Below are 21,767 nucleotides of genomic sequence, written 5' to 3'. Positions count from 1 at the left end.
TCTGTAGGAGCTGGGACTACAGGTGTGAGGCAGTATACCCAGTTTGAGTTTAATCAACTCTGTAATTATTTTGTGAAGAATGGAGTTACAATGTTTTCTACTTTTTATGTCAATAAAAGCTATTATGTTTAAGCCATGCTATAATTAGTATAATTTCTGCTCTTTAGTTTTCTTATGAAAATGTCCTTTCCTGATCTCTGAAGGCTACTGCACCTGAAAAGCAGGGTCTGTGACTTATAGGGAAGCAACAGTGAGTACCTGGAAGCAAGATGAGACTAAGAGAGGCAACAGCTGGATTTTCTGAAGTGCCATTGAGAACAGAGGAGGTCAGGAGCAGACAGGAGACCATGCACCTGGATACTGCTTTAAATGGGAATTCTACTTATAAGGCAGATAAAAATAGTCTCTTCCTGCACGTCATGGCCTTAATATTCACTTCCCAAAACTTACTTGTTAAGACCTAACCTTCATGAATTATATTGAGAGTGTAGGGAGAGACTCTGCTTAGGAATAGAATAGGTGCCCATTTATAACCAAGGCTCAAGGAACTTGTTTGCCTAATTTGTCTTATGACAAAGAAAGAAAAAAGGCAGTATCTATGGAGCAAAGAGTGGACCCTCCCAGGCATCTAATCTAATGACACCTTGATTATGTAGCTCAAGTCTCTAGATCCATGAGTGGTAAATTTCTGTTGTTTTTTAAAATTTCCACTGTCAGGTGTTTTGTTTGAACAGGTCAAGACACTGAATGGCAAGTTTTAAAGGGAATGTCTTGTTTCTTAGGTTCCCTCTTTACAGAATCCCATGGCTATGGCTATGGATAGAAATGTAATTGCTACATAATTAGTCCATGAATTATTGAGAACTGACTTGTATGGGATAATAGGAAGAATGCCCTCCAGGTCAGGAAATGTATTTAATATTGGAAGGCAGCTATTCAGGTAAAATTAAATCATGAGGCTGTCATTTTCAGGACCCGAATCAAAATCAACTCAAAGCAGTTTCTGACTATTTAAAACAAGGTTCAAGATCCGACAGGGTGCTGGCACTGAATGATAGGATGCTGCTGTTGATAGGATGCTGGCACTGATAGGGCACTGGAGATGACCAGGTGCTAGTGCTGACTGGGTGCTGGTGAAAGCCATAGCTGGCACAGGTAGTGTGCTAGGCATTTATGGACAAACAAGTGGTGGACAGACCCATTCACTGCATGTGTATTTCTCCAAAGCAGTCTTAGCCTTCATCCTTCTCTGCTTCCTTCCTTTCCTCCACCCTAATTCCATCCTTCTTCTCTTGACATTTATATAGTCAGAATTTTTGCTAAATACCTGGAAATATACACAGAATTAATAAAATGTAGTCATAGTCATTGAGAGCTGTCAGCTAGTCAGGGACTCAGAACTCTGTAATGTAGGCATACATTTTTTAGAACCTACTTTTAATAAGGGTTCAACCTTTCCTCTAGCCCACCACCCAGCAGAGGTAGTGGAAGAGAAAAGTTATTAGGATCTGGGGGAAGTGAACCTGTTCAGCAATAGTTTTGTGTGGTGAGCTTGAACTTCTTTGGCCGCAGTTCAGTCCTGTAGCAAACACTGAATACGACTTAGCAGCTACAGAACAGTCCTCTAGGCAGGCAGACACCAGGCACTAAAGTCCAGTCCTTTCAGCAAACAAACACCAGATAGCTGTAGTTCAATCCTGAAGAAACTGCCAGGCTTGCTAACTGGACTGAGGTGAGGCCACAGTGTGGCAAGCCGCTGCAGCAATCTCATGAACAGTTCTTGGGTGAGTTATCACAAATTGAGTTCAATGTAAGGCGAGCCAATATTCTTTGTCTTTAACAAAGAATAGCAAGGCGGAGCAAACAAAACCAAAGCTCAGTGCTCATCTCCCACTGTCTATGGGGTCATATTTATAGTCCTTCATCCTGGGTCCTTTCACATGCTTGCTATATCTAACCATCCTTTCACTTGCACCTGCTTCAGGAAAATAGTTTTTCACATGTTTGCTTTAGCAAGACATCCTTTCACCTGTGTGGCTCAGCAAACCATCATCTGACATAACTAACTTTACAACGAAACTAGACGTTTCAAACTAGAGTGATAATTGAATTATAAACACAAGTCCTAATTGCTGTTCTGGAGGTTCACACAGCATGCTGTTGGTGTGTGTGTGTGTGTGTGTGTGTGTGCGCGCGCTAATTTTCTTGTATGTGGTTAGAGTAGAATGTCCATATTAGCTTGGAGAGGATCAGGGAAGCTTCCAGAAGAGGTAACCAAGAACCAAAAATGTAGAGTGATGTGTCTGGGTTTTAGATGTAGAAGACACAGGAAACAACGGTAAAAGTCTTTAGGCAGAACCGGCCTGTAGTGTGAGCAAAACACTGTAGAATGTGGTATACTGGGAAGTAGCAAGGGATGAGTTTGAATAGGCTATTAGGACCAGTTCATGAAGACTCTAGTATAGGAAGCCAAAATCATAAGAAGAAAGTGCAGATCTTGAAGAATACTATGTAAGGGGATGTCATAGTTACGTTTCCATTAAAAACACATTTCCCCCCGCCTTGTAAATTGGTAGATTTTGAAATATAAGGACAACTGGCCTGACTTTAATTCGTAGGTCATGACAATAATTGGGGTACAGGATAAAGAATAGGGCTCCTGCTGCATTCACAGCCAGAATCTAGAATAAGCCATTTCTAATAACAGATGAGTTCAGTATTAATAGAGACAGGTGCACACAAGGAGCACTGATTATCTCTCAGAACTGTTTGATTTTAAGTTTCTGTTTTTAAACTTCTCTGGCTCTAGGCTATGCTATTGTAGGGGGTGACACTGTCTTTTGAGCTTCACCATTATATACCCAACTCTCAAGCTAATGACACATTCATTATAGAAATACTCATATATGCAAGGAGGGATCCAGAAAACAACCTGCATGGCCATTAGTGAGTGAGTGCATAAATAGCACCCTAGAGACACAATTCAGTATCACACAGAATGAATGTGCTATAGTGATGACAGCTATATTGGTGATCTCAGACATTCAAATGACATATATAAAATGTGAAACCATGTAAAAACTAAAAATATATACTTTAAAATATTATACATAATACATATTATGTAATATAGTATACATATGATTATATTATTATTATTGTTATGTGTACATTATGAGGAAGATGTGTGCCATGGCACAGGTACGGAGGTCAGAAGACGACTTTGTGGAATCAGTTCTCTTCTTCAATCTTTATCTGAGTCTCAGGAACTCAGGTGGTCAGGTTTATGTGGTAACTTGCTTTATCTGCTAAGCCATCTTGCTGCCGTGTAAATATGTGTGTGTGCGTGTGTGTATTAAAAGTACATTGATAGAAGGATGAACACAGAACCTAAGATGATATTCTTGGGAGTAGGCAAGATAAAAGATTTTATAAAGTTAGACTCAGTTGACTGTCACAGTCCTAGAGTTTGTTTGTGGCATGGGTTTGTGTGCATATTATATAATTCACTTCACACTGGGTAAATAAAGTCACCAAGATAAGAAAACCATACATAGATATAGCATGGCAGAAATGAAGTTATTCTGAAGAGACACTTGTGTCCCTCAATCTTACTATCATATCAGACTATTTTAAAAAAAATGGATCCCAATAATGAAAATTTCACTAGGAATCCCATGCTGGAAAAAGGAAAACCCTGGAAGCCTGGATGTAGCCAGAAGAGAACCTTGTTTCCTATAAAAAGAGATTTCAGTTTTCACCCCTTGTTAGAATACTTTGCAGAATGAAACTGAAGCCCAGATAATGATGGGTCAATGGCTTAGATTTTCATATCTCTGGGCCTCTATTTAAACTTTAGTCTCACTTCAGAACAGAAGATTAGCTGGAGAGCATTGCTGCAATTACTTTTTCCTCTTCCCAGTGTGGTCACATTGAACAAACCTCCCTCTCTACGTTTTTACTATTAACTTGGCCATTTTAGTAGGATTAGTGATGGATGGCCTAGGCCAGTGACTGCACTGTGACCTCAAGTTGGGTAACATGGCTTATTGTTGAGAGACTGTCATGAACATGAACATGACTTCTCCTATCCAGTGCTGCAAAAAGTGATCAAAACAGAAGGAAAAGAATGAAAAGGAAAACAAGGAAACAGACAAGGATGGTGCAGAGGCACTGAGGATAGGAACCCTGGAGGACAAAGGGCTGAAAGCTACTGGAAGAGAGCAGAGTATGTATTGGGAGCTCAGAGACAGTCAGTCCACCACTTTATCAGTGGATACCACGGGGTTATTGTTGGTGGCGCTATCTGTAAATCTTGTGTGTAAAGTGCTTGGGAAGAAACGGAGCCAGATTTCCACACTCTTTGTTTATGCTCATATATGACTATACACCATACTCACAGTTTTATGATGTCTGAGCCAAATGTCTGAACCAAGAAATAGCAGGAGGTCTTCAAGAACAGCTTTTCTAAGAAAAATAAGAATGGTAAATAGAATGCTTTGTGTTATCATAGTTTAGGACACGAGTCAGTGTTTATCTCTATGAAGAACTAAGACTAAATGATTAATGATGACTGAGTATTGGCTTTAAGTATTAGCTTTCAGTAATTTTAAAGTTACCGTGGCTATTAAAGCATCACTTCCGGGGATCGGAGCAATGGCTGCAGAAGATCCACATTGTGACTCACACCAATCTGTTGCTCTAGATTTAGGGGATGAGATACCCACTTCTGGACTCCTCCAGCACCAGGCACACAAGTGGTACACAGACATGCATGTAGGCAAGATACTCAGACCCATAACAAAATAACCCTTTCCATAAGATAATTGTGTGAATATTTGTGAATACTATTTTTCTGCAGATATTTGAAAATGATTAGTTTCTTATAAAATTATATATTTCATTTTATTGTAGCAAGGAATATAAAATGTTGGCTAAGATCTCCTTTGTTGAATGACAAGCATATTGAGAAAGAATCAGGGGAACTATCTTGATTTGAGGCCTTTCCAATAGCCTCAAAAATGAGATATGGTAATGCTAGCCATGCAAGTAGATGAATGCCAAACTTATAAAAAAATACACTAAAGAAAGAAATGATAGAATACACCAAAAGATGGAGAGATCTCCCTTGCTTGGGATAGGTAGGATTAATATTGTGAACATGGCCATATTACCAAAAAAATCTACAGATTCAGTACAATCCCCACCAAAAATTCCAACACAATGCTTCACAAAAATTAAAAAGCAAAAACCCTTCAACTTCATGTGAAAACAAAAGGACAAAGGATAGTTAAAAGAATCCTGAATAACAGAATTACAAGTTATAATACAGAGGTGTAGTTATAAAAGCAGCATAGTATTGGCATAAAAAACAGACACATTGATCAATGGAATTGAATTGAGGACCAAGATGTAATTCTACACGGCACAGATACCTGAGTTTTCACGAGTTGAAGAAAATCACATTGGAGAAAAGATGGCATTCTTAACAAATACTGCTAAAAAAAATGTTCCCACACATAAAAGTGCAAATAGATAAATATCCATCACTTTATATCAAAATAAAACTCATGGACCATGGACCTCAACATAAGACCAGATATGAACCTGATAGAAGAGAGAGTAGGGAATAGACTTGGACTCATTGTCACAGGAAAGGACTTTCTGAACAGGACAAGGATAACACAGGTGTTAAGTACAACAATGAGTGGGGACTCATGAAGCTACAAAGCTCTGTACAGCAAATGACACCATCATTAGAGTAAAATAGCCTACAGAATGGGAAACATCTTTATTAATTACTCATCTGGTAGAGGATTAGTATCTAGAAAATACAAAGAACTGAAACCCTGAACATCTAGAAAACAACCCAATTCTAAAATGGTATATAGACCTAAACAGAATACTCAAAAAAAAAAAAAAAAAAAAAAAAAAAAAAAAAAAAAAAAAAAAAAAAAAAAAAAAAAGAAAGAAAGAAACGCAAATGGCAGAGAAACACAAAATGTTCAACATCCGTAGCCATCAAGAAAATATATATTAAAACTACTTGATATTGCATCTTATCCCAGTCAGAATGGCCAAGATCAACAAAATAAATAACAGCACATGATGGTGAGGATGTAGGGAAAGGGCAATTGTTATTCATTGCTGGTGGGAGTGTGAATGGGTGTATCCATTATGGAAATCAGTGTGGAGGTTATTAAAAAAGCTAAAAATTGATGTTCCACAAGATCCAGCTATAATGCTCTTAGCCAGTATACCCAAAAGACTTGGTATCTTGCTACAGAGATACTTGCTTATTCATGTTCACTGCTGCTCTATGCATAAGAGCCAGAAACTTGAAACAGACTAGACATCCATCAACTGATGATGCATAATGAAAATGTGGTACATTTACACAATGGTATATTATTCACTTACAAAGAAAAATGAAATTATGAAATTTTTATATAAGTGCATGGAGCTAGAAATAATTTTCTTGAGTGATGTAACCTACAGCCCCCCAAGAAAACCCAAATAGTGCATGTTTTATTCTGTATGTGGATGTCAGCTTTTAAACTTTAGGTATACGTATTTCACTTTCAATAACCACAGAGGTTAGGTAAGTAGTAGGGGACCAGGAAGGAGGAGAAAGTCTTCCAAGGATGGAGTAATAGAGTATAGTATCATAAGTAGGCAAAGGAGAAACTACATAGGAGGATTAAATGGCAAGAGGATGGGATGGCATGATAAAGAAGGAAATGGAGGGAGGGACTAACACTAAAGCAGTTCTTTTGGAAAGTGGCATGGAAACCTACATGGTAGAAGCCTCCTAAAATATATACATATTGTGAAAATAAAAGTAAATGAAGTCACCATATAATGGGGAGACAATGCCCCAACTAGATAGTTTATGCCACCAAATAAAATTTCCAGTGCCAGGACTGGGTTACATTTTGTTGAGTTGTTGGCCAAAGGGATTTCTTAGAAACCTCATCCAAATAGAGGAACCCTCAACTGAGAACATACCTTAGTAGATGGAGTAAGGAGATATCTTCAGAAATAATACAAAATGCCAAATTGGTCTTAAAAATCAGTAGACATATATCACAGAAAGCCACTGAAACAGTGACCTAAAGCTTATCCAAAGAAAACTCTAACGTGGTGAGAAAGCTCTACTAGTAAAGTTTACTAACTCACCACATCTCTTCTAGAAATGAAAAAGTACAGAATATTTCTTAACTCCTGTGAGACTAGTACCAAAATATATTCCTTCAAGAATATATCCCCAAATCTCCTATAAATATAACTCCAAAGATTTTTTTAAAAAATGATATAAATCCAATACAACAATATAGAAAAAAGTTGTCCATTGACCAAGTAAGATTTGTCCCCAAATTATAAGGTGTAACATTTGAAATCAGCTAGCATATGATACTACATCAATAAAGGTCAGAGCTCACATTGTCATCCATAGATGATGGAGATATTTGACAGAACACTATACATATGCTTGATAACTTTCACTCTCTGCAAAAGAACCACATCAAAACCCAACTAATAATGAAAGGGAAAGCCTTCAATTTGATAAAGGCTATTCACAAAATGACTGACATGATATTAAATCACAAAAGCCAGAACCCTTTCCCCATAAGCATTACTGTGGGAATACTAGCCACAATAACTAGTTAACCAAAAGAAATGCAAGGCACTCAGATTAGAAAGAACAAAACAAGATATTACACAAATGATGTCATCACGTAGGTAGCAAACCCTAAGGAACCCATTAATAAACGATGAGAACTAATAAGTGAATTTAATGACATTGAGCAATAAAAAACCAATAATGCAAAACTAATTGTTTTTCTGTGAAGTAGAAATGAGCAAATAAGAATGAAATTAAGAAAACTATTTTGTTTATAATAGCATCAAAAAGAATTAAATACTTAGAAATAAATTTGACAAAATAAACAAATAATTTGACAAAGAAAAAACAAACAGTTTGGTATGGAATGCAGACCAGTAATTCCAGAATTTGGAAGCCTGAGACAGGAGAAATGCCATAATTTTGAGGTAATTCTATGCTACATAGTGATTTCCAGTCTACATGGGCTACTGTATGAGACACTTTCTTGAAAACATGCAAATATATTGTTTGAAATTATTCTACTAAAAGAAGTTAAAGATGACCCAAATAAGCAGAAACACATACTATGTTGATGGATCAGTGAACCAATGGTCAATGGTATTAGGATGGCAATATTCTTTAATCTGACCTACTGGTTCAATGTCATCTCCAAAACAATTGTAACTTCTCTGCAGAAACGGTCCAACTGATCCTAACTATATGAGACTTAGAATAGATTTTTCTTGTAATTTTGAAAAAGAAAATCAGTTAGAAGAGTCATACTTCACAATTAGCAAGCTACAAAACTATAGTTGCTAACTAAGATAGTGTGGTATTAAAGTAGGAGACATGTGGGCCAATGAAATAGAATCAAGGGGTTAGAAATTTTGAGTCTATAGTTAAGGCTTAAGTGTGCCAAGGCAATTTCAATGAGGAAATTTGAAAAAATTGACAGCTATAAGCAGACAAATAGATGAAATTACTCACTGTGGTGATTTGAATGATATTTAGTCCCCAGTTAGTGGCATTACTTGGGTAGATTAGGAAGTATGGCTGTGGTGGTTTGAACAGGAATGGTACCCACAGAATCATGTGTTTGAATGTTTGGTCCATAGAGAATGGCAGTATTAGGAAATATGGACTTGTTGGAATAGGTGGGGGCTTTGTTGGAGGAAGTTTGTCACTGTGGAGTCAGGCTTTGAAGTCCCGGAAGCTCAAGCCAATTCACTTCCTGCTGCTCGATGACCCAGATGTAGATCTGGATGCAGAGCACTCAGCTTCTTCTCTAGCACTGTGTCTACCTGAATACTGCCATGATGATAAGGGACTAAACACCTAAAACTGTAAGCAAGCCCCAATTAGATGCCTCTATAAGAATTGCCATAGTTATAGTGTTTCACAGCAATAAAACCCTAACTAAGACAATGGCTTTGCTGAAAAGAGTACACCATTGGGGGTGGGCTTTGGAGTTTTAAAAGCCATGCATCAGTTCCCTCTTGTTGCTTTCTCCTTGTGGCTTAAGATGTGAACTCTGAACTTCCAGCTCCAGCACCATGTCTGCCTGCTTTCTGCCACACTTTCTTGTCATATGGTGTTAGACTCTTAGCCCTAACAAACTTAAGTCCAAGTAAACCAGTCTACCTATGCATTGCTTTGTTTGTGGTACTTTTTATATACAGCAAGAGAATAGTAACTAATACATCCTCCTCATACTAGTATATAGAAAGTTTATCCCACTGGACCATACTCATGGATTGGCAGGGTTAATATACTCACAATGGTGCTCTTGCCGAAAGCAATCTACAGATTCAATGCATCCCCATCAAAATTCCAACTCAATTTTTCACAGCATTAGAAAGGGCAATTTGAAAAATTTATCTGGAAAAACAAAAAACCTAAGATAGCAAAAACTCTTCTCAACAATAAAAGAACCTCTGGCAGAATCACCATGCCTGACCTCAAGCTGTACTACAGAGCAATTGTGATAAAAACTGCATGGTAATGGTACAGTGACAGACAGGTAGATCAATGGAATACAATTTAAGACCCCGAAATGAACAGTCAGGCGTGGTGGTGCACGCCATTAATCCCAGCATTCGGGAGGCAGAGGCAGGTGGATTTCTGAGTTCGAGGCCAGGGACAGCCAGGGCTATACAGAGAAACCCTGTCTCTAAAAACCAAAAAAAAAAAAAAAAAGACCCAGAAATTAACCCACACACCTATTGTCACTTGATCTTTGACAAGGGAGCTAAAACCATCCAGTGGAAGAAAGACAGCATTTTCAACAAATGGTGCTGGCACAACTGGTTGTTATCATGTAGAAGAATGCGAATCTCCTTGTACTAAGGTCAAATCTAAGTGGAACAAGGAACTCCACATAAAGCCAGAGACACTAAAACGTATAGAGGAGAAAGTGGGGAAAAGCCTCGAAGATATGGGCACAGGGGAAAAAATCCTGAACAGAACAGCAATGGCTTGTGCTGTAAGATCAAGAATCAACAAATGGGACCTCATAAAGTTGCAAAGCTTCTGTAAGACAAAAGACACCGTCAATAAGACAAAAAAGCCCACCAAGAGATTGGGAAAGGATCTTTACCAATCCTAAATCAGATAGGGAATTAATATCCAATATATATATATATATATAAAGAACTCAAGAAGTTGGACTCCAGAAAATCAAATAACCCTATTAAAAATGGGGTACAGAGCTAAACAAAGAATTCTCAACTGAGGAATACCAAATGGCTGAGAAGCACCTGAAAAAATGTTCAACATCCTTAATCATCAGGGAAATGCAAATCAAAACAACCCTGAGATTCTACCTCACACCAGTCAGAATGGCTAAGATCAAAAATTCAGGTGGCAGCAGATGCTGGCAAGGATATAGAGAAAGAGGAACACTCCTCCGTTGTTGGTGGGATTGCAAGCTTGTACAACCACTCTGGAAATCAGTTTGGCGCTTCCTCAGAAAATTGGACATAGTACTTCCGGAGAATCTAGCAATAAGTCTCCTGGGCATATATCCAGAAGATGTCCCAACCGGTAAGAAGGACACATGCTCCACTATGTTCCTAGCAGCCTTATTTATAATAGCCAGAAGCTTGAAAGAACCCAGATGTCCCTCAAGAAGAATGGGTACAGAAAATATGGTATATTTACAAAATGGAGTACTACTCAGCTATTAAAAACAATGAATTTATGAAATTCTTAGGCAAATGGATGGATCTGGGGGATATTATCCTGAATGAGGTAACCTAATCACAAAAGAACACACATGATATGCACTCACTGATAAGTGGATATTAGCCCAGAAACTTAGAATACCCAAGATACAATTTACAAAACACATGAAACTCAAAAAGAAGGAAGACCAAAGTGTGGATACTTTGTTTTTTTTCTTAGAATGGGGAACAAAATACCCATGGAAGGAATTACAGAGACAAAGTTCAGAGTAGAGCCTAAGGGAACGACCATCCAGAGACTTCCCCACCTGGGGATCCATCCCATATACAATCACCAAACCCCAACACTTGGCAGATGTCAACAAGAGCCTGCTGACAGGAGCCTGACATAGCTGTCTCCTGTGAGGCTCTGCCAGTGCCTGGCAACTACAGAAGTGGATGCTCACAGTCATCCATTGGACAGAGCACATGGTCCCCTATGAAGGAGCCAAAAAATGTACCCAGGGAGCTGAAGGGGTCTGAAGCCCCATAGAAGGAAAATGAATATGAACTAACCAGTACCCTCAGAGCTCCTTGGAACGATACCACCAACCAAAGAAAACACATGGTGGAACTTGTGGCTCTAGCTATATATGTAGGAGAGGATGGCCTAGTCTGTCATCAATGGGAGGAGAGGTCCTTGGTCCTGTGAAGGCTCTATGCCCCAGTATAGGGGAATGCCAGGACCAGGAATGGGAGTGGGTGGATGGGGGAGCAGGGGGAGGGGCTAGGGGATAGGGGATTTTCGGAGGGGAAACTAGGAAAGGGGATAACATTTGAAATGTAAATACAGAAAATACCTAATAAAAAAATTTTAAAAAATGTTTGTGTCTTTTGTTTTAGGCAGGATTTCCTCAAATATGACACCAAGAGAACAAGAAGTATAAAATAGACAACTGACAAATAAAACTTATGGAAATCAATTGATATGACTAGACTCCTACTCCAAACATCATTAGACCAAATCATCATGGAACTAAGTACAATAGCTGAGCCTCAGTTAAACATGGGAAACACCATGACCAATTAACCAATGAATTGTTTCTTCATCTTGATTCCTTCCACCCTTGGTAAATGCTGTCAGATCTTGGTACTAGATGAGTGCCTCTGAACTAGCTTTAGTTCTGGATGCTGATTCGTGAATTGTTACCTGTTTGCTTTTACTTTAATCTGTTTTGTAGATAATTGCTCAAGGAAACTATTTACAGGTATCAAGTATTTTCCTCTGTATAGATGTTTCCTATAAATTTTCTTCAGCCAGTGGGATCCATAGCAGAGCTTCATGACTCAAGGAATACCCAGTAATTAGGCACAGGTACCTGAGGCTGTTATGTGCTTTTTGTTTGCTGCCTCAGGGGTAAGTTCTCTCTGGGATTCTGAAACTTCATGAATTCATGCTTTGGGCTGATTTGTTTGAACAATATTTTAAAAATTCAAAATGTGTTTGAACGTGATCCTACTCTAATAAGTAAATTAAACTTTCTTTGTCCATTGAGCCCATGTTGAAGGTTCATCAGAACTGCGAAAGATCACATGACCTTGAAGTATATGGTATCTAACCAGTTCAGGCAGAAACTGAATTGGGTTTGTAAGAACTGACATTTGATAATTAGATAGAAAAGAAAGGAGGGAGATAATCACGGGTTCTTTTAGACTGAAGGAGTCTACAACTCTAGGTCTTGGGTAAACCGAACACAGAAGTTCATCTTGATGTAAGGAATCTAGAAATAATTTCTGCAACTCTAAGACTGCAAATAGAGATTTACCTTGGAATCAAAGTAGCTGCTATGGGGCTACTTTAATCCAAATAAAATTGTTTACCTCTAGGTACCTCATAAAAGACTCAAGAATTTCCCAAAGACTTGTCTTGGTTAGGGTTTTATTCCTGTGAAGAGACACCATGATCATGGCAACTCTTACAAAGAAAAGCATTTAATTGGGGCTGGACTACACTTACAGAGGTTATCATCATGCTGGGAAGCATGGCAGTGTATAGGTAGACAAGATGCTGAAAAAGCTAAGAGTTTTTGATCCATAATCAGTGTGGGGTGCCTGTCGTCCGGGAAATAAAAAGGGCGGGGGGACCCAGATCCCACCAGAGATCTGGGGATCTGAGCAGGCGGCTGCATGGGTAGAGTCTGGCTCTGGTAAGCCATGGAACCTCAGTCCGTGGGGCGTGGAGATGGAGCAGTCCCATGTCTTTGGGCCTCACAGAGGCCAGAGATGACAGGTTCTAGCTCTTGGGCATCACAGCACTTTGCTGGACACCGTGGAAGAGCTGAGAACAAAGTGAGGGTCCCAGGGGCAGCTTGGTCATCCCCGGGCCGAAGGGAAAAGGGGGCAGGGGGAGAAAGGGTGCTGGCTGGTTCTCATGCGGGTGAGAGTCTTTGGCTAGCCCAGGCTTGGGTTGACTGGGGGCCATGACTGGAGCGCAGCCCACCTGGCAGGAGGCCTGTAAGAGGGATGCCTTCTCTATTGCTCCAGTAGGCAGATCTCGATGAGTTAGACGGTCTGTGGTTTTAAGATGTTTATTGTAGAAAGGCAGAGAGAGGGAGAAGAGTAGGGAAGTGGAAGCCATCCATGGTCATGTGAAGAGAGGCGGGAAGAGAGGGGAGAGAGGAGGCGAGAGGTGAGAGACAAGATAGAGAGCAAGAGCTTGAGAGAGAGAGGAAGGGCCAAGCAGTACCTTTTATACTTTGCTATTGCCAGATTAACTGTGGAGGTGGAATCTAGCCAGAATACCAGGAGCTTGGGACATTGCCCACATGACTGATAGTCACAGGATTATGGAGTTGAGGACTCGTGGTATCAGGAGCCTGTGTCTGGGAACGTGACTCACTGTTCTGTCCCTTATGGAATTTTCTACTGGGTCGCTTGACCAGAGCACAAACTGCCTTTCATGATCCCACAAAGCAAGAGACTGTGTGTCACATTTGGCATAGCTTGAGCATATAAGACCCCAAAACCTACCCCTACAGTGGCATATTTCCTCTAACAAGGCCACACCTCCTCCAACAAGGCCACACTTTCTAATAGTGCCATTCTCTATGGGCCAAACATTCAAATGCAGGAGTCGATGGGGGCCATATCTATTCAAACCTTCACAGGACTCTTCAGAGATTTCACTCCCTAGGCAATGATCAACTCATTTAACTAGCCCTAGTGCTTTGATTAATTGCTTCTCACAGCAGAAATTCTTTGGCAGCTCAGCCTGTATCAATTCTCATCTCTGTTCTGCCAAACTGCATACTTCTTCATTGCCTTCAGAAACTTTGCCTTGCCCTCCAGATCTGTTTGCAAGAGTTACAAAAGAAATGTCCATTTGTAAAGCCATTTCCCTCTCTGTACCTGGAGGAAGGGAAGATTCTGTCCTTGAGAGCTTCTTCAATGACCCTGGGTCTATGTGACAAGCCTCTTCTGCTAAGAACCAGCCTCAGCTTGGAAAGGTTTCTGAGGAAGAGGTGTTTGGGAACAGTGAAAGAATGACTCAGAGTCCATCATGGGTACAAGCTGACAGCCTGTGTTCAGCTTGAGATGGCTTTCCAGATAGGTCTCTGTTCAAGACAGCTCTCTGCCTGAGGCAGCTCTCTGCCGGAGGCAGCTCTCTGCCGGAGGCAGCTCTCTGCTTGAAACTGCTTTCTGCTCCAGACAGCTTTCTAAGCAGTTCCCTCTGGATAGCTCAGCTCTTGCAGACCAAAGCCCAGTCTTTTATATACATATTAATTCAATCACCCACCCCAGGTTCTCTTTTGTTTATCCATGAATCAGCATTTTATGATCCTAGCCCCTTTATTCTTAGAAGACAGCAACTACATTATTTTTTTAGTGCTGGTCCTTTATTTCTTTTTTGTACATTAGGCCGTAAGTTCATATAGAATGGACTCTAGCAGCTCAGCTCATTTCTGGGATGGATAGTTCAGGGTATTTCAGATAGGGACTGAGGGATGCTGGGAAGACCTGGAAGTGAGATCTGCTTTGATATGTAAAATATGCACCATAGTCCCTTGTCCTGGAGTCCAAGACCAAACAATCTTAAAAGTCCAGCAAAGGGCAAAAGTTCCTTGACTCCACCCTCTTGTTGAAGTAAAATACATCAGAAGGCTTTAAAAATACTCAGAAAAATGGGTTTGCAGAAATATGAATGGATCCCAATGTTGGTTGATAGTAAAATTTGTCTGGGAAAGATGAAGTTCTCTTATCCTTATTGTTGCCAATGCTATGACAAGTGTTATTTATAGAGGTTTGGTAATCCTCAAGACCTTCTAGGGTCTACATTTAGCCATATCAGATCTATATACTTGGAAACTAATAAGTGGACATGCTTTGTTTTGCTGTATTTAGAAGATAGCTTTGTTTAATGAACAGTTTATGCATGATCAAGAAGAAGTAAGTTAGCTAGCTATAAATGGGATGGAAGTTTCTAGACTAACATTTAATAAAACTTAATAATAAAGATAAATAGTACAATTAAAAGCATGGAAAGCATCTGAATAGGTGCTTTCTTAAAGATGCTTGCTTTTATCTAAACTCAAGAGAGATGCAGCTCATACCTACCATGTGCTGCAATACAAAGTAATAATAAGTGTTGAAAATGAATCAAAATGAAAAGTACCATAAAGTAGTGGAATGTAAAATGGTGTAGACACTTTAGTGACTAACCTCATAGTTCCTCAAATTATTTAGCATAGAGTTAGAAAAGTTTTGTTAGGATCCAAAAACTCTACTCCTATATGGAAACCAGAATACATGTTCAAACATTGAAGTAGCATTTTTTCCCACTTCCTTATGTACTCAAGAGCTAACAGGCTGATAACCAAAATGTTGATGTCTATACACTAGAATACTATTCAGCTCTGATGCATGTGACATGAATGTAACTCTAAAAACATATTTAAAGTTATGCAAAGTGACAGAAACCACTGTGTTAGGCAAAAGACAAGGATCACAAGAGAGCAAACATTATATGGTTCAATTTATACAAAAGATCTATAACAAATAAATATAAAAGACAGGAAGTGGATGAGTGGATTTTAGGTGCTGGGCAAGGTGGGCATGTATGGTTTATGGTGGTTTGAATGAGAATGGCCCCATAGGCTTATACATTTGAATGGTTAGTCCCAGGGAACTAACTGAGAAGGATTAGAAGGATGAGGAAGTGTGGTCAGGCTGGAGTTGGTCTGGCTTTGTTTCAGGAAGTGTCACTGAGGGTGAGCTTTTAGGTTTCAAAAGTTCATGACAGGTCCAGTTTCTCTCTCTCTCTCTCTCTCTCTCTCTCTCTCTCTCTCTCTCTCTCTCTCTCTCTCTCTGGCTGGCTCTGGCTCTCTCTGCCTCCTGCCTCTAGATCAGCATGTAAAGTGCACAGCCATCTACCAGTGCCATGTCTGCTGGGCTGGACTAAACCTCTGAAATTGTAAGCAAGCTCCCAAATAAACATTGTCTTTTATAAGTGTTGCCTTCATCATGGTATCTCTTGACAGCAATAGGACATTAACTAAGTCACTGGTGTAATGAAAATGTTCTGAAATCATGGTGGTGGATTATAACTCTGAACATATAGAAAGCCACTGTGATTACGGGTTTAATCAATGACTTGTACTGCATGTGAACTTTATCTCAATATAGTGGTAAAAATTCACTGTCCTCCCTTCCATACAGCTTCATTTGAAGGTGACTACTGTGGAGGGGATCTGATGTTGTGATGTCACTGAACTCAAGAAACTTGGATTCTAGCACCAGCTTCCTAACCTCAGACTTGGGTAAAATGCCTCCCCTCCACAGACTTTGCCTTCTTAATCTGACAATGTGACCATGCCAGTCATGGAGGAACACACCTCTAATCCTAGTGCTCAGGAGGCTGGGACAGATGGGTCTCTATGAACTTGAGCCCAGCTTGGTCTACATAGATAATTCTAAAATACCTAGGGTTACATAAAGAAACTGTCTCACAAAAGAAAAAAAGAAGGAAAATGTGGTCATGGTGTTTGGTTGTTTTTACTGTAGCATCATATGACATAAGGAATGTTTTTAAGAGAAGTTCGTAATTAAGTGAGGGGAGAGGCAGCTTGGAAATGTTTAAAATAATGCTAATGTTGAAGTAGCTTAGCCTGGAGCAGAGCAATTTAAAAAATGACATTAGTGTGTTCTTTGATTAACTTGCATTACTGACTAAGAGGCAGAGGAAATCCATCTCCCTTTGGTCTGATGAGAAGCACTATGAGTGTGTTTCTGTGATTGTGTTGCTCCACTCACAGAAAATGGCTGCAGGGTTCTCATTTGGAGCAGGCACTTCTGCAATCTCTTTCTTCAACTGGATTCTATGATTCTGCTAACTCGGGAGGCCCCTGGAGCAGTGCTGGATGTGGGAAAAGAGAGGATGCTCCCAGAGCTAAATTAGAAGCTCAGCATGTGAGAATGAGAAGCAGAAACAAGTAAAACCTCTGGGCAAGAGATAGATTTACCCAGGAAACTACAACTAGATGGCACCCCAACTGTCACTGCGACCCAAGTGGTGACTGCCATAGGAATTTTGATAGGAATCAACTGTGGTTCTAATGTGTCCCTGAAGTCCCTGTGTCAAGAAGTTAGTCCTCATGCCACAGCATTGGGCTCTGGGGCCTAATAAGAGGTTCTTGATGCTGTGAATGGATTAATGTCATGTTATGGGATGACACAGCAGGAAGCATCACACTTGGCTCATCTACTTGAACTCTGGACCTCCAGAACTCTGAGATACAAATACACATATATTTCCTAGTGCATAGTGACTGCCAGGTGATTTTTGAAAACCCTTCTTTGACTTTGGAATGGCCATGGTTTTTGTTGTTGTTGTTGTTGTTGTTTTGGGTTTTTTGTTTTTTTCTGTTATTGATGGATTCTTCTAAGTCTTCATCCTCTAGATCTGTAGAATATTTTCCTATCTCCTCGCTCACAAGCATGATCCAATAGTAAAGGTTCAGCTCTAGATCTTATCTTCAGAGCTAGGAATGAAGCTCAATGATAGAAAAATTTGCCTGGCACGTACAAGATCCTGGTCTTGGGTCCCAGTAAACACACACACACACACACACACACACACACACACACACACACACACACACACTTGACAGCATTTGCCTAAAGCATCCTCCACTGTCTGATACTGAAAACAAAACCATTCATCTAGTGCTGAAACTCACCACCAATTATGTTTCCTTTTTCTTTTCTTTTTTTCATTCAAATCATAGGTAAAACCTCAGGTGGAAGCGAAGGTCAGAAACACATTGCACAATTTGAAAGCACAGGTCTTCTCAGACATTGAAAGGACAATGTGATCTACACAGAGATTATTCTCTAGCACATGGCTCTTGTGTTATGACCACTAAGGCCAGAATTTTGTGTTTGTTTAGCTTTAGAGGACAAAGGATGCTTAGAAATTATTTTTTAAATGAATGTGTGTTTATGTGCATAATATTGTCTTCACCTGCTCCTCCTGCATCTGGATTATTAGACCCAAGGAGACACTATGAGCTGGACCTGTTATGTTTTCTAGGAGAAATATTTAGCAAGGAGACAGTTTCTTCATTATTCTGTAAAATTCATGTAGTTATTCTATACAGGTTTTTCATAGTCACTAAATCAGAATAAAATGTCCAGCCTGCCTTTAAATCTATCAAGTAGTACAACTGTTTAAACTGAACAAGAGTGCCTGGTTTCCATCTAAAAGTCCAACATTTTCTAATAAGATCAAAATGAACTCCAAAGCCCTTTTTTATTCACTGGAGTTTTTCCTGTTGAGGAGGAAACACAACCCCCCAAACCCTGTACTGCTTTTCTTCTTCCTGGCACAGGCAGGCTTTCCCTTCACTAGGCTTCCACTCTCTTACCTTTGGACAACAGAGCTTTTTCTAGAAAAAGAAAAGTCAAGCTCAATGCAAATGGTTCCATGTGACATTGAGACCTGCTACATGGAAACAGCAAGTGGGTGGGTAGGATTAGTGATGACTGAATCCCTGAAAATTCCTCCTTTGGAAAATGGTAGCAATGTTTCCCTTTTTAACCCAGAGATGTGAAGTGTGTCACTCTACCCAACCCCTGGTGGTGTATATTTCGTGGAGAGACAGCTTTACCCAGCTCTCTCTTTGGAAGCAGAAGGTTAAGATGGGGTGGCCTCATCTGTTCATTTCTGTCTCTTTTCTGCAACACAACATAACAGAAGGGAATCAGCACCCATACAGACAGACTAGAACTTGCCTTTTAAAGAGTTGTTATTGTTGTTTCTGTATCTGTGTGTGTGTTCATGTGGGTGCATGACATGAGGGGGCACATGTGAGTTCTAGGGGTACAACTAGGTTGTCAGGCTTGTGTGGCAAGCACCTTTACCCACTGAACCATCTCACTGGCTTCTACTTGCTTTTTATTTTGCAGCAGTTTTTCAACATAGTGCCCAAGATACTTTAGAACTAACTCGTGGGTTCAATGACCTCAGCCTTCCAAATAGCCGATACCTCAAGTTTGTGCAAAAATGCCTAATACAGCTGTTCTTTTTTCTAACTACTTGGTTTTAGGTGCTAGTTCTCTCTGTAATATCAGCACTTCTCAGGGTGATGCCCATGGCTGATCGCCTGTATTTGGCTGTGACATATAATGGGCCACCACACTGGAAACCAAGCCTCTAGTACAAGATTCTATGGGGGACACATTTAAACCATCTCCAAACTACAGAAGTAAGACTTTGGGCAGACTCTGAATGCTCAATAATAGGGGTATACATCAAAGACATGGCTATAGGAACAAGTGAGGCATTGTCTTAATGAGTACAGATCTTAAAAACAGAATGTTGCAAAGTGATGCCTAATTATTGGTGTGAAATTGAAAACTTCACAAGGGAGAATATTGGAAAGGTGATGACGGAAGCAGTGGAGCTTTGAAATCTCTCTGAGCCCTGACAACCCCCCCCCCAAACACACACACACACACACACACACACACACACACACACACACACACAGTACTTGGGTAGCAGTTAACACAGAAAACAGTTAAAACAAAATTAGGAACCCCCATGAACATAACATAGTGTTATGTAAAGATGACCTCTCTGAATATGCTCCCAAGGAGAGACCAGAAGTGCTAGGTGCTGAGTAATCCAACCAGAAGATGGCATCTGAGCTCAGAAGGAATTTAGCCACAGTGCTTAAGGTCAGGATTAGGGACTTAGAGTAATGTGATACTCATAAGCACTTTGAACTGGACTCCCAGATCCCTTGTGAGCAGGGCCCACAATCAGTGGAAACTGCTGAGCAGCTTAAAAATAGTGTTGAAGGATGCTCCTGGTGGAAGTGGCCAAGGGAAAGATGCAGAGTTCTGAGCAAGAAGCAACAGAGATGGCGCTCTGAGCATTCAGAAACGCCATTCTGCCTCTTTCTAAGAGCTTTTGAAGACTGATTTCACAAAATTAAGCAACAGAAATGTATCTAGGTCAACTCCCATACAAAGCTATTATAAGAAAAAAAGAATAACATTCCTACAGATAGTAAAGGCATGCCAGAAATCTTGCCAAAGAAGAGATTAAAACAGTTCAAAATGAGAGAAGTCATTAATAAAATGATATAAGACACGAAAGAAGGGAAGAAATCCAAGTCTCCAATAAGGGATAAAAGAAACCAGGGAGGAATAAAAATTATAAAAGAAATTAAATTTAAACTATAATGAACACAGAACAAATAAAATTAACATGTGTGGGGCATTGGGCTATACACAAACAGTCTGGTCTCCAGTCAAGCTGAGGTCTGAACCCTGGAGTGGTGATAATTCACCTACATGACATGGTAGGCATTCCCTCTTGTCTCCTGGACTCAAGGCTCCTGTTGAAGTTACTGCCCCCACAGCCCCCACAGGAGAAGCGTAGTTAGTAGTCACATACACAATGCCCCGAGCTTCTGACCTTCAGGCTAGACTTCTCCTAGTTACCTAGCAACAGTAAAGAAAACAGCCCATCATAAGAGGGGCTACTTGGCCCCACCTCACTCTCCTCTCCTCTCTCCTCTCACTCAGTTTCCTCGTTCTCTCTCTCTAACCTCTTACTCTAGCCTTTCTTCTCTCTCTCTCCTTTCCCCCTTTCTCTCCTCTTGGCCATGGCCGCTCTCTCTCTCTCTCTCTTACATTCTCTCTTTCCCCCTGCCTTTCTACACTAAAGCTCTAAAACCATAGACTGTCTCTGTTCATCAAGGCCTGCTGCACTTGGATGATGGGATAGGCTTTCTCATAACAAGCCGTTTCTAATCTCCTGATGGAAGGGCTCCCTGTGCTCCAGTCAAGGTCCAGACTAAGGACTCTCTCCTGTGTGGGAACCTCTCTCCCTCTGCCCTCTCTCCCATAACCCCAGGGCAGAGGGTGTCACCCCAGGGATCCTGGCATCAGGGGCTGCCCCTTGTCCACTCCCACTCCCCGTCGAGTGGAGTCAGTGGCTTAGTTGTCCACCCAGGGCTGAGTGGAAGCAACTGGCAGCCCTCCCATGTCCACCAGCCCAGGGCATAGGAGGAACTCTGGCCGGACACGGGCTCCTTCCTTCCCCCTTCTTCCCCTATGCCCCCCTTATTAGTTTCCTCAGCCATGGTCTTCAGAGAAATAAGGATGAAGAAGGAAGAGATTTAATGTTATGACATCAAGGCAGGTGTTACAGTTCAGTGAGAATACTTGGCTAGTGTGCATGGCTTCCTGGGACTCATGCACACTAGCACTCAACACACACCCATACACAGAGATGGCAAGGGATTCAAGTGCGAGGTAAAGTATCAGACAGGCAATGGAAGAATCAATACACAGATAAAAGGAAATCCCTGAAGAAACCCAAACCAAGGAAAATGTGATGGTTTGTATATCCTTGGACCAGGGAGTGGCACCATCTGAAGGTGTGGCCTTGTTGGAATAGGTGTGACCTGGTTGGAATGGGTGTGTCACTG

General features: G+C 40.5%; 1 protein-coding gene across 2 annotated transcripts in view; it reads right to left on the bottom strand.

The window, feature by feature from the left end:
- Aoah (acyloxyacyl hydrolase) overlaps nt 1-21,767 on the bottom strand; it is a 202,897-nt gene that overhangs the window by 153,319 nt on the left and 27,811 nt on the right. For both annotated transcript variants that reach the window (XM_021180609.2, XM_029468428.1), the window contains exon 3: nt 4,401-4,467. In XM_021180609.2, coding sequence (XP_021036268.1) covers nt 4,401-4,467 — 67 coding nt within the window. The remainder of the gene's footprint in view (nt 1-4,400; nt 4,468-21,767) is intronic.

This window comes from Mus caroli, chromosome 13 (genome assembly GCF_900094665.2).
Source record: "Mus caroli chromosome 13, CAROLI_EIJ_v1.1, whole genome shotgun sequence".
NCBI lineage: Eukaryota > Metazoa > Chordata > Mammalia > Rodentia > Muridae > Mus > Mus caroli.
This window is presented reverse-complemented; position numbering and strand designations above follow the sequence as displayed.